General features: G+C 47.8%; 2 protein-coding genes across 2 annotated transcripts in view; one reads left to right on the top strand and one right to left on the bottom strand.

The window, feature by feature from the left end:
* Positions 1 to 8951, bottom strand: part of pex14 (peroxisomal biogenesis factor 14) — a 36402-nt gene extending 27451 nt beyond the window's left edge. The window contains exons 1-2 of the mRNA XM_057042014.1: positions 8617 to 8951; positions 7667 to 7717 (exon numbers count right to left, since the gene is read on the bottom strand). Coding sequence (XP_056897994.1) covers positions 7667 to 7717; positions 8617 to 8658 — 93 coding nt within the window. The 5' untranslated portion in view covers positions 8659 to 8951. The remainder of the gene's footprint in view (positions 1 to 7666; positions 7718 to 8616) is intronic.
* A 109-nt stretch (positions 8952 to 9060) lies between these two features.
* On the top strand, positions 9061 to 13643 carry dffa (DNA fragmentation factor, alpha polypeptide). Its single transcript, XM_057042015.1, has 6 exons — positions 9061 to 9264; positions 10345 to 10503; positions 10579 to 10733; positions 10821 to 11013; positions 11163 to 11410; positions 11919 to 13643. Exons 1-6 carry the CDS (start codon positions 9171 to 9173, stop codon positions 12066 to 12068), a joined length of 999 nt encoding a protein of 332 aa, XP_056897995.1. The 5' UTR covers positions 9061 to 9170; the 3' UTR covers positions 12069 to 13643.
* The last annotated feature ends 6 nt before the right edge of the window (positions 13644 to 13649 follow it).

Raw genomic sequence — 13649 nt, 5'->3', positions numbered from 1 at the left:
CACACGGGAAGACAGTGGTCACATTTACGCATCGCGACCCATCTGAACTCTGAGGAACTCAAGAGGTGACAGAAAAAAACAGTGAGAGGTGACCTGTCCACGTAGAGAGGGGGGATGGGGGGGGACAGCCCGCAGTGAGCTACTGTAATGTGGCGCTAGCGTCTTAGAGCAAACGGGCTGAGTTGGCAGACGCGCACCTGTTCTGACATTTTCCGTCGACCTTGACACGGAAAACACATGACGACACACGACTCTCTTAGGTTCGGACTATTTGACAAACCTTCTTCACGCTGACTGCTTCTCATCCCCATGATACTGAAAAGTACTTTACACAGGATGTGAGGAGGGAAAGACAGGTGACAAGTCATACAGTGACAGTAAGTGACGTAAACAACTGTTGTGATGCATGATTCACCAAACTTTTTAGAAAGAAAAGCCCCTCTTTGGTCAATCAACCCTCATCTGCAGCTGCAGCTTAAACGGCTGGGGCTTTTTTTTTGTCAGCGATCCAGGCAGAAATCTTTGAAACATACAGATTAACAAGAAACCAACTTCACGTCCGCTCACGTCCTCGGCTCGACGGCCTTTGTTTACTGCAGTCATGATGTGGGTTATAGTAACAAACAACATGCACAAGGTGCTGGATAACTGTCAGGTGTGTGTGTTGCCACGGTGACATTCATGACATGCAGTTTACTGTATCATCATATGAAAAATGATGCATTCGAAAGCAAAATTCCAGGCTGGGAGATTTTAACACACACACACACACACACACACACACACACACACACACACACACACACACACACACACACACACACACAGCCTGTGTTCCACATCTAAAGTTGGGCTAATTGGACTGAAACAGTTTGATTTAAGAGCGACTGTTGCCAGTTGTCAGATAAATTATCTCCATTTCTGTCACTTTCATTCGACTCAAGAGAGCAGCAACGCTATCTCCAGTTTAGCAGATTCTCCTGATAAAGCCACAATCTCGGGGTGCCACACACACAGAGACCATTAGCGCTCTGCTTTCATTATTTTTAATCAAACCTCGAAAACTGACACATATTAATTAATATCCATTAACGCTTTTTGCCTCTCTCCCAGAGAAGACACCGAGGGGGAACAGAAGCAATTAACTTACCCAAATAATCAAAAAATAGTTCCCGATATCCCTGATAAATGTCATGTGAGGACCCGTCTATATGTAAGAAGTGTAATATATTCCTGCTGTCATATTCCATTAAACTGCTATTACAGGCCTGCTAGAACTATTAGTCACTACATTATTAATAACATTAATGTATTTACATTTTTGGTGTACAAGCCTGCTTTCATCCGATAATTTATGAACCCAACTCAGATATGTTATAATGTTTTCCATCTAGGCTCTTTTGTGTTGGTTATTGATTGCGAAAACAGTCAGAATTCAAGTTAAATTCCCCCTCTGCCACCAACCCCACCCCCATAACGTATTGGAGTGAGCCGTGTACATTAAAGGACTGGAATAAAGTGCATTTACATCTGATGCATAACTTCATAATTTACACAAGAACATTTATTAGAGGTGACAAACGAGCGTTTGGTACAGTCGTGCTTTCCCACAATGCAGCATTCATTCAATCCATATAAATTACAGTGGGGCTGGGGGGTGCGAGAGCAGATTATTTTATTATTTTTGCATGTATGACTCTATAGGGGGTTGCTAAGACAAACAGGGAATTAGTTGATTAGGCCGAGTGTGGTAAATAAAGAAAGAAATATGAGATTATGGGGCGGACCAATCAAATTTTAGCCCCCTTTAAACGCTCAGCTTTCATTTAAATAACTGAAACATGCAGATTGGAGCGGAAGAGCGTTCCATCTGCGTGACAGCGACCGCCACAAAACGAGTGAAATCCAGGCCCTCTTCACGTCTCACACCAACACATGAAGCTACTGAAGCGCTGTTGTAACGGCTGTCTAGCCTTAGCTGGAGCTAATATTATTCAATTAAATGAAACTTGCCTAAAAGGCAGTATTATATTACATAATTAGGCAGGGCAGCATTTTCAGAAGTGTACTTACAAATGCGCTGAGGGAATCGCGGCATTTGAACAAATATCTGGCGCTGTAGGGGAGCGTGCCGACAAATTAACAGCTAATAACTTACTGGGAAGCCAGATAAAAAGGGAAAACGCCATCCCCAAAGTGTCAATTACGCACAGTTTTTTCCTCTGATTCCCACACTTGTAAAAACAGCGCGCGCCGAAAAGCCAGGCGTACTAGGACGCCGCCTTGTTCCTCCCTTTTGTTTTAATTGGGGTTGTTTTACATGCAGGATGCAGACAGACAGACAGACAGACAGACCGGGGTGCAGGCAGACGGGGAAATGAAGGATTCAATCAAATTTACGTTCATTAAAATCAGAGGACAGCACCAAAATGAGAAAGATGCTGACGAATCAGAGGGTCTGAGTACCTGAATTACCATAGTCATTTACTTATTACAGCCAGGATGCTTCCTGTCAATCACCAGCCATCACAGGCTCCCATTTGCGGCGGAAAGCCGGCGTAATTGCTCCTCATACTAATCAACACAACTTGTGTAATTATGCCTTGAAAGTGACATTGGAGGCTGAGAGCGATGTGAGCGGTCTTGACAGCGGCGGCGGCGCGGATTCACCGGGAGAATTCCAGCCTCGCCGCGAGGAGACGAGCCACTTTCAGACCAAGTTACTCACTCCAGCAGTTACGCCGTAAACACGGAGAAAAGAGGATAAATCAGGCTGAAGTAATTACAGAGCCGGGGGGGTTGGGGGGGGGGCAATAAGGCTACTTTCCCCGGTATATTGACGCAAAACGACTGTGCTGCAATTAAACCCGCGTCGTATTTCTGCGATTTCCTCGGTAAACACGTGACAGTTGGCTAAACTGCTGGAGAATAAGCCTCAGTGTTTATGTTAATACACCCGGACAGAAAAGTCTGGGGGGGGGGGGGGGGGGGGGGTTCCTTTGAGCTCTCTGGCATCGGTGCGTTCTTTACATCAAGCTACTTCCACCGCTCCTCGGAGCAACAGCGAAGCACAGGAACCGTATTCCCCGGATGCATCTGTTCACACTGCAGCGCAGCCTGCAAGGTCACGGCAGGGTCAAACTACTGTGGCAAATCAACGCAGAGGGGTCGCCGCAGCAGGCTCCGCCCACATAAACCCTGCGTGCCGCTGACATGCAGGGACAGCAGTTTCTTCCCCCGACGTCACTGCCAATCGGGAGATGATGCGTTCACTCGCACAATTTACGGCTTGTAAAAAAAAAATTAAAAAAACTGTTCAAAGAAGAGGAAAGATAAATACACGTGCACTACAGTCAGAGGCCGTGCGTGAGGACTGTTGTGGCACAAGATGAGAAACAGCGTTCCAGCCATGACACAGAAAAGAGCACGTTTACAGGAAAAGAGTGCGGGGTTCACCCATCGCGCTCCACTCATGAGTCAAAAAGTGTGACCCGCTCTCAAACAAGAAGTCCCAGCCTGTAGCTGGAAACTCATCCTGCCCCCCCCCCCCCCACACACACACACACGCCTGAGCCAGCACCGGCAGGACCTGGAAGATGTGCTGCGAGCGTGCACGATAAATCTGACGTGAAATCATAATCATAAAAGCAATTAGCTGACCCTGCGCCACTCGTCCTTGGACATGACAGTGAGAATTCATACGGAGTCCTCTGAGGAGGCTCGCAGTCGGGGTGGGGGGGGGGGGGGGAGCGGGAGAAAGTGCAACACAGCAACAATAAAACGCAGGGCCCTTCCTGTATCATTAACCACTGAAACAAACAGCACGGCTCCTCCAACTTCACCACGACCACTGAAACGAGCTGCAGATGGAAACCGAGCGCTCTGCGTCTGACGCCGCGTCACCGCCGCATCCTGCGCCGCCCGCCGCCGCGTCCGGACGCCGGCGCGATGAGACCGAATGTGAGGGAAGCTGCCTTCCTCCTGACGGCCGTGCGCCATGTTTACGGCCGTTGCGGCGCCTCGCGGAAATCTATTGACTGTGAAATGGCAGGTGATCGGATTTATTCTATTATCTCCCTGGGGGGGTGGGGTTCCCCCTCGCGCGCACACACACACACACACACACACACACACACACACACACACACACACACACACACACACACACACTTTCTACCCATCACTTCCTACCTGGTAATTACAGCCAGGCTGAACTAGTGGCTGCCACCTAGTGACCGTCTTTTCCAATAATCATGAAATATCTCTCCGGCTCGCGCCCCCACCCGGACCATAACTCTCCTTTACTGCAGACAGCTCCAATAAAGGATTACAATTACAATTAAAGTAATGAGCAAAGAGGAAAAAGGGAAAATCTCAGAGAAGGTTCCCCTGACTGGCTAAATGGCAGCCCAGTTTCCCGACAGAACGGCGTTACTACGGCCGACTCATTACCGCCGCTCGTTTCTTGCTCGGCACCACTAATTAATTTGGAGCATGTTGAAACCTGGAGTCCTCAAAAATTAAAATAATGGCCTTAAAAGTGATAAATGGGAGGGGAAGTGAAAGAGGAATAATCAAATAGGACAGTGAGTTCTTGTTATTGTTTTTTTTTTTTCCTATGGTGGGGGCGAAATCAAGATTATATCCCCAGAAGTTCTTGGGGGGAAACTCTGGTCGGATTTTCCACTAAAATCAATCACTTAATGATCAATATTCACCCGGAGCAGGCGGTCTGATCAGACCAGAGGACCCTCTCAGAGAAGCTCCCCTCCCTCATTAATGGGCCGTCTTCATAATACTGGAGTTAATGAACTAGAAACGACGATTAGCAACTGGATTTTTTCATTTCTCCAATCATCTTTTTAAAGACTTCACGGGAGTCTTTAGTCTTGTTGTGCCTGCAGCAGGACCACACGGATGAACGAGGGACTGGACCGTCCAGACCGGTTGGTACATGTTCCGTCCTGTGACCCGTCTGGACCTCAGGTGGCTTTAAAGAGGCCGATCTTTGCGAATGGCTTCCTTTCCAGTACAGTGGGGAACAGAGAGGAATTCCTGTCTTCCTGGGTCACAACTGTGCTCCATTTGTGCTCCTCCCACGCAGCAAATAATCCCGTTCCACACACACGAGGAGCATCTGTCCTCCTGACGCCGGGGTCACTGGGGGCTACAGGTCTCAGGGAGAACTTGAAAAGAATCTATACCCACCGACGAGGGCGGGTAGGAGCGGCCTGGCTCGGATCTTTTCCGACCTGCAGCTCCTGCCCGCCCCGCCTTCCCCGGGTAGTTTGATAGCTGCTGGAGAGGGGCTACGGAAATTTGGAGACTGCTGAGCCAAAACAGATCACTTCAAAGCAGCTTATTTAACGCTCGCTAAATTTTTCATCATAGTCGCTTAATATCCTGGGGAAGGGGGAGCGTTTGAAGTTGCCGTGAGACCGGGGACCTTCTTCTTACCGTTCCTTCGCCCCCCCTCCCATTCCCAACCTCCCCGTGTACATAAACCCCCGCATCTAAACACAAACGCACGCTCGCTGCTACACATGTAGCATCCGCCGATATGGAGGACAAACAGGGCATTTCTGAGAATTAGCAGGACGAGGGGCCGGTTTCCTTGTTGCCAGGCGCTACCCCACCCTCCATACACACACACACACACACACACACACACACACACACACACACACACACACACAGAGGAAAAAAAGGGGGGAAAAACTTTCTGTTGATGCCAAGCGATGGATAATAAACAAGCAATTTCAAGAATGAGATGGTTTTAAATGGCCTGATGTTTGTGGAACAATAATTATAATAATAATAATAATAATAATAATAATAGTAGTGTTGGGGGGGTGAAGGTAATGAGGACAGAATGATTGGAGGAGATGGAGGATGAGTGCCGAGTGTCACTGCAGGGAAAAAGCTCAAAACCAGGGAGACGTCGGCAAGAGACTGGGGGGGGGTGTTGGCAGCAGTGAGTGGAAGGTGGGGTGGGGTGGGGGGGTTAGAGACAAAGACAAAAGAGCGTCAGGGTGAGAGTGGGCAGAGTACAGCGCCAGGGGCAACGGCAGTGGCTGCCAGCAACTGGTCCACCAGTCAGCCCCCGCTGCTGGCTTTTTCTTTTATTATCTCTCTAAAACTGTGACTGCAGGTCTAGACCAGCCCCCCCCCCCACCCCCCGTGGCAAAGATGGTGGCGCAGGCCGTGGCGCTGACCCCTGAGCTGGACCGCGCTGCCACAGAGGAGAGCCCCACGCTCTGCAGTGTGCCAGGCCGCCTGCTGATCTGGGCGAGGTGAGTCAGAATCTGTTAACGTGACTGGTGTCCCCGTCCTGACACAGCGGCCTGGCTGACGCGCACGTGGATGTTACACAAACGTGTGTGCGCGCCCGCCCGCCCGCCCGCCCTCCCCTCACAGCCCTGCCAGCGCTCCCGTTCCTCTCAACCAGATAAAATCCTTTCAGACACAAATTTCAATTATTCACCTCATCCAAATAATGCCATGTGACAAGAATTATCCCTACTGTAATAATCCACTTAACTGGGAAAGAGCAGCTCATCAAAAACAGAAAGGAGGGGGAAAAAAAGAGGTTGGGAGTGTGTGGTGGTGTGTGTGTGTGGGGGGGGGGACTTGTCAACCAGTCTTGAATCAGGACCCTCGTAACGAGAATTTCTTCCCTTTCGGAGGAGACCTCCTTCGCAGAGTGCGCCGGGATGACGAAATTGAAGTAAATTGAAAGAAAGCCTGGGAGAACGCTCCCCCAATCAATAACCCCAGGATTAAATTAGCCCTGGCATGCAGGGATGATGGGGGGAGGATGAAGAGTGAATGGTGGTGAATGACATTGAGACATGTAGGCGGAGCGGCGCCCCCCCACCCCCCCTCGTCGGGACGCGTGTCCATACAAGGACAGTGGGTGCACCTGGGAACGGGCGTATCCCATCAACCAGGCTGGACGCGCGCGGGGTGTCGTCAGCGGCGACAAAAGGTGTTGCGCAATAACAAGGAGCCGCCGTTTACTGTACGGAAACATTTGGCGGCGTCGTGCTGGAGGACGGCGATGACGCCGCACGTCGGACGCATGGAAGCCCAAAACCTTCTGACTCTGACATGAGAATGTGCTACACTGGAGATTACAAAGCTCTGTGGTGAGCGATTTATGGGAAATATGATTAAAGCAATCCTGAGCCACTGAGATCGTAGGGAAGTGGGGGGGGGGGGCCTTTAAACTTTATTTTAATCTCTAAAGACAATGATTGTTAAACACACACTCATTATAATCTTGGGAGAGGCCGGTGCGGTGCAGAAATGCCTACCTGCTAATTGAAAGCCTTTAATACTTGATCTCAGGAGAGACGAGCGATTAGTCGGGGAAAAAGGCGTTTGTGGGTGAAGGCAAACATCTAAAAGTCGCCAGATTCTAATTGAAATGATTCGTATTTGATGATGACAGCGGTTGGCGTACGAGCAAAGAAGCCGCCCGACTAAAACAGGCGACGTTCGGGAAAAGTTTCAGGTCACAACAGCGAAAAGAGCCAATCAGCCAGGGTTCAGCATCGAACACATGTGAAAACAGGTGTGTTTTTATTGTGGATCTGTCCTTTAAACCACCAATATGATATCGTCGGTGTGTAACACTTTGTCATCTGTGTGATTGAAGGCTCACCAGGGCTTCTCTCGGGGGCGCCATCACGTCATCTCCTGTCCCAACACCAGCCTGAAAGCACAAGCGCTTATGTTAGAGCGCCACCTAGTGGCGGAGCCTGGTAACGCGTCTTCGGCTACATTTAGCGTAGCAGAGAAAATCTGATTTTAAATCACTCGAGTCATACGATTTAATGGAACTGGAAATACTGGTTAGTTAACAGTGGGGGCGATGGAACCGGGCATGAAAACGTGCTCATCTGTGCATCATGAACGACTTTAGACTGCTTGTCTTTTTGCACCGTTAACTTCGGTCATTAACGTGCACGTGCAGGTCATCAGAATGACAAATCAAGTAAATTGGTCAGTTCGTGTTATCAGCCAAAGTCTTCACTTGCACTCAACCTGCATCTTTTGGTTTTCTCTGGGAGAATAATAGCTTAATTGGGCTCCTACTAATACCAGGCTAACAGTTGTGCTTGCAGAAAGGCGCTGTTATTACAGCAACTGCCTTACATTTGAGATCATTTCAACACTTTTCTTGTAAAGATCACTTCCCCCAAATTAAACACCGTGTTAGTAAAGTGCTTTGTGCGAGCTTGTTCGGCTAACAGTGACCTTTCCGAATCTTACCAACGCCTACATTAAACAAAACAGACAAGGCTACATTTAGCTGTCGTTGATAGGTGTGGACGAGAATATTTCTGACATCGTCGTGTGGATTAAATGATACTTTGCAGCCCCGTGTCGGCCTGTCAACACAAGCAGACCTCAAGAGCAACTTTTGAAGCGTTGCAGGTGCTAGCTAGCGCGCTATCAAACATGCTAACTTTAGTTGCGGGAATGGTGCTAAAACTATGAGCCATAACACAGCGCCGAATCTTTTCGAGATATGCACACATCATATGCGTTAATACGTTGCTTGTGAGCAGCACAAATACATAGCATGTATTGCGTATATGTAACTTAGACCTGTGGTGGTACTTCGGGGTTGTCGGTGGATGCCATCTTCATATATTCCTTGAAAATCGAACGAACAACGCTCGATTATTGTTGTCTGATGAGAAACAATTTTTTTCCTGATTTAATTATCGACAATCTCCTAAAACAAGCATATGGATACATATAATGTTTTGTGTCTATATTTTAAGCAAAAGCAACAGATTTTTGATTGCATGGGAACTATAGCTGAATCGGGTTGATAGAGTCTAAAGGAGTTTTGGAATCACATTCAGGCCATTTTAGCTTTGTTTTTTCGGGTTAACAAAAATGAGTGCGTAATAAAAACAGGAATTGTCTTTTTAGAGAGTGTTAATTGTGAGCTTTAGTAGTATCAGGGAATTTAGTAGTAAAGTGTGAGGGTTCGTTTTACCCAGGGGAGGGCGCTGCTCCTTCAAGTAAGTAAGAAAGTTCCTGCTAAACAGAGAAGAAGAAGTAGAAGAAGGAAAACAGCGAAGAAGAACCCAGCTGGCGTGGAGGACAGCGCGGCGATAAATAGCACCAACTAAATACTAAAAACTCTTAGAATGGCGGACAAGAAACCGTGTCGGGTGTGTAATTTCACACGGCAGAAGTCTTACGGGGTGGTCGTCCCCTCCTTATATGACCTGAAAACAAAAGGTCAGTACTTTAACAATTGTAAATCTTGCATAAAAGGCGATACAGTTTGATACAACAGTATCGGCCAAGTCTTAGAAGTCAACATTACTGGCTTAGTAGATTTACGTGTAAATCCTTTATGAAGTTATTCATCTTGCGTTTGTTTGTTTGTTTTTCAAAGATTTGATTGGTAAACGTGTGGTCGTATTTTAATTTTTGAATAATCGCTATGATGCAGTTTGCTGCGCCAGTGTAGCCTCAGTAGACCCATCATGAACCGAGGCTCTTGGAGCTTGTTCAGGTTCAGACTTGTTTGACACGATCTGCCTGCTGCTTCAGAACTGGCTGCTCTGCTCATTCCTGGGATACTTTCAACAAGGCGTTGTCCTCTGGGTGCCATGAAATACACAAGAAAACCGTGTTAAATAATAACGTTAATTATTAATGTTAAATATTTAACATTAGCCAATATTTAGCTGTGCTGATTGTTTTCTCTCAATCCAGTGTATCATCGACATAAAGCCAATCGTTTTAAAAGCTGACAATGGTCCTTGTCCCTCTGACAACAGTGATCTGTGTGTCAAATAGCGACTGCAGTGATGACAGAGAGGCGGAAGGTTGGACTAGATCAACCCTGAGATCTTCTACCTAGGTTGGACATGATCTGTTTGGTTAAAGACATCTAAAGTGTCTGCACAATATCACCTGAACTCATTTGCAAAATACAGAACTCTTTTAAATACTCTCTTTATATGTGACATAACAATATAGAGGTTGAGGGCAACAACAACAGGAAGTGGCGTTATTTCTAGATAATCTGACAGCTGTCTTTAAAGTGTTCCACGATACTGCCGATGATTGATTGCCATAGCAACCTAGAAACCACCCACACAGAACTGCGCGGAAAAAAAGAGCATTAGCCAGAGCAAACGTGCTAAAGTCAAGGCAAATATCAACAGATTAGTCCACTGTTACGGCATGAACCGGATTATTCTGGGTCATATCACCCGTCTTGTATTCAGCACCCTGTTGTTTTGACATCCCACAGCTGTCCTCCAAATGTCTCTGTCAGAGAACTGAGATTGTCTCTTCTTCCCACAGGATCGGAGTTTCTGGGCTTCAGCGCCACTGATCCAGTAACAGTGGTGCTCGAGGACGATGGGACGATAGTGGCCGACGATGCCTACTTTCTGTGTTTGCCTCCGAACACAAAGTTCATGCTGTTGCACGAAAAAGAGACGTGGGCCCCAGTGCGCAGGAGTAAGTGTGAACATCTGTGCCACATTCCTTCTGCTCGGCCTTGCAGATTTGATCTAATAGACCTTTTCTGGCCAGTGGATGGTGGAACAGCCTGGATGGCCCGGGACTCTGTGATTGAGACCGATGCTGTGGACTTCTCTGGAGGTGTTAATGCTCCTTGGTGGTTCCTGGCTCAGCAGCTGAAGAATGATCTCGCCAGCATCATCCTCATGTCTGAAGAAGACTTACAGGTAGTTTAACCTTAGGCTTGAGAAAAAATTAGAAACTACTGGTTCCTGTGTGGGTCAAAACCTCTGGGTATTAATATTGTGTTGCAGATGTTAGTGGATGTTCCACACCAACAGCTAGCCTCTGCAATGGGGTTCCAGGAGAAGAAGGCGCAGGACCTTCAGGAGACACTGCAGAGGGTTTTGGACCGACGAGATGAAGAGAGACAGTCCAAAGAGTTGCTTCAGCTCTACCTTAACGCTGTGGCTAAAGAGAAAGAACAGGCCAAGACCAGCCAAGCACGTATGGCTCTAACCCTATATGCTTTTTGGGTTTTTTTCGACATTATATCCTAACGACAGGTACTATTTTAGACCTTTCATGAAAAGAAATCCTGCAGGAAGAAGTAATCGTTGATTGCGTTGGCTGCACATCTGTCTTTGAGACACTAGGTGGAGCCGTTGGTACTGTTAAAACCAAACATCAAACCAGTCATTCTCACACATCAGGGCCCACTGCCTTCGCCGGCGCCGTTCCCTTCGCCGGCGCCGTTCCCGCCGCCTTCGCCGCCACTCCCGCCGACGCCGACGCCGTAGATCTGACAGAGGTCGACTCCGCTACAGGATTCATGTCCAGGACGCTGATGGTCCTGAAAGGCAAAACCAACCCAGAGACCAGACTGTCCACCATGGATCTCCAGGTAGTGCCCTCAAACTCTTCCTAAATCCTGATGCTGATTTTCCTGGAACACAGAGGACTCTTTTCTGCACTTTTTAGGTTTCAAACGCATTATTTTGCATTTACCTAATGACGCAGGCTGCAGCGTCTGCCTGTTGTCACTGCTCCCGATCTCTCTAACACAACGCGTGTGTGTGCCAGCCTCTAGCAAGTCTAATCAGCAGTCGCATGACTGATGGAGCAATTACGCAAAAGCGCAGGTCCTGGCACAACAGAAGTGAGACAGTTAGAATGTATCGAAATGAGGAGAAGGCTTTCGTAAGGCTTGGTTTGCTTCACACGAGCAAAACATGAAGAGTCCAGTCAAACGCAAACAACAAACACTAAAGACTGCGTCACTTTGGCGCGGTTAACTTCCATTTTGGCATTATCGCCTCCACAGAGAGGCTGTCTGACTCGGTTGCATTCATTATCTAAAAATAAGTGGCCGTAACAGTGTTTGAGACGCAGCCTCTGCCGTGTGTGTCCAGATGATAGTGAGCAGAGGGGTGGAGGCGATGGCGGAGGTCCTGGGCTGGGACAATACGAGGACGTCGGCTCTGCTGCAGGCCTGCGAAGCCGAGCTGACCGGACGTCTGCAGCAGGTTCAGGCCGTGCAATCCATCAGAAGCAGCACGTAGCCGGACAGCAGACAGCGGGTGATGTGGGGAGCAGAGAGGAGGCGCAACACCAGCCCGAGGCAGCAGTTTGGCCGAGGACGCTTCACCTGAGGAGGGGCTGATAAGAATTCCCACCACCCGCCTCGGCGGATGGGGCTTATTATTATCATTATATGAGAACCCATGAATGTTAATGATGTTGACATTTGCATCATTTTGTAGAGAAATGTAGACACTCTTCCCTGGAGAGGAGGCAGGCTGATTTGCACAAGGCGCGTGTGTATCAAAGATACATTTGAGCATCGACTTTCTGCTGCCACCTGATGTTAGCCGTGCTTTGGAGGAAAAAAAATCAAAGCGCTAGATGGACAGCTTGGAATGCACGCCTCCTATTGGCTGAAAATGAGCTGGCTAACGGCTAAAAAGCTGGCCTGAAAATCCAACATATGCAACATTCAATCTTCCATCTTATTACTTTTAGCTACGGCTACGCTAGCCTCCTCCACTAATCCATCTACTACGGAGTCTTGCTGGCTCAAACTTCATGTTTAGTAGATCTTAGAGCTACCAAATTGGAGCCCTCTGGTAACCCTCCCTTTCCCGTGTTCATCCTGCTGCCTGCAACACTGACAGGAGACAATATAAAGTGCACTGCTGTGTGTTTTCAACGCTAATGCTGATGTCTGGCTAAGAAATACACAAGGACTAAAGAGGAAACCCTGCGCTACTCCAGATCCAGCTTGTGTTTCCCAGTGACAATATAAACGACCACAGATCTGTTTTTTAATCTGTTTAAACGAGCTTTGGTTTTTCTATACATTATATATAACCCGTTTGTTTGAAACCTTGTCATCCAGTCACTTCTCATGTGACTAAATCATATATACGGTACAAACGCATTCACATGTACGGCTGACTGCGCTAGTCAATAGTACCAAAGGTTTTGTCTCATGCTACATAGGAGTCACGTTGGGTTTTTATATTTAAATACAGTCAAAGGTTTGCTGAGACAAACTGATTTAGTCCCATTTGGTGTGAATAAGTGCACTATTTGACTGGCAATTTATCACTCGGGCCATAAAAATGAGACATTATCTCACCTCACGTCTGCAAGCCTGAGCAATCACGCCGGCGACGACTCCGCGGGCAAGAACGACACTTTCAGTTGTGATTCACGCGGGACCGATATTTGTGGCTGCGAGCCCATTAAAGATCATGTAATATCTTGTGTTATGTACCAGTGGGCGATGTAAGGCGGAGTGTGACTCACAGGTTACGTGGACGACGGGTCCGTCACCCTCCGTCCTCTCGTTGTTTGTTCATGAATAATGAAGACCAATTATGGTGATTTTATATTATGGGACCGAGTGAAAGGGAGGCTCTGCTGACTCTGGTGATCCGCGGAGGCTGCGGCACACGTGGCTCCACCACAGCGACCCGTCGCCTCCTGTGTAGCTGTCACATGACGCACATGTGAGCTCCCCAGATCACATTCCTCTTTGTGTTCCATTAGAAAAATGACGGCTTTAATACATTTTAGAGCGTTTTGAATTCAGGCTGGTTTGTTTGCTGGAATAAACTCCTTTTTCTACTCCTCTTACT

This window comes from Takifugu flavidus, chromosome 8 (assembly GCF_003711565.1).
Source record: "Takifugu flavidus isolate HTHZ2018 chromosome 8, ASM371156v2, whole genome shotgun sequence".
In the NCBI taxonomy this organism is placed as follows: Eukaryota; Metazoa; Chordata; class Actinopteri; order Tetraodontiformes; family Tetraodontidae; genus Takifugu; species Takifugu flavidus.
The sequence above is the reverse complement of the archived record's forward strand: the minus strand, read 5'-3'. Positions and strand labels throughout refer to the sequence as shown.

Excerpts from the sequence above, each read along its gene's own strand:
- dffa (XM_057042015.1), top strand. The coding sequence starts at position 9,171 with ATGGCGGACAAGAAACCGTGTCGGGTGTGTAATTTCACACGGCAGAAG. Across the intron at positions 10,734-10,820 it reads TGTCTGAAGAAGACTTACAG|ATGTTAGTGGATGTTCCACA; the intron begins GTAGTTTAACCT and ends ATTGTGTTGCAG. Across the intron at positions 11,014-11,162 it reads GGCCAAGACCAGCCAAGCAC|GTGGAGCCGTTGGTACTGTT; the intron begins GTATGGCTCTAA and ends TTGAGACACTAG.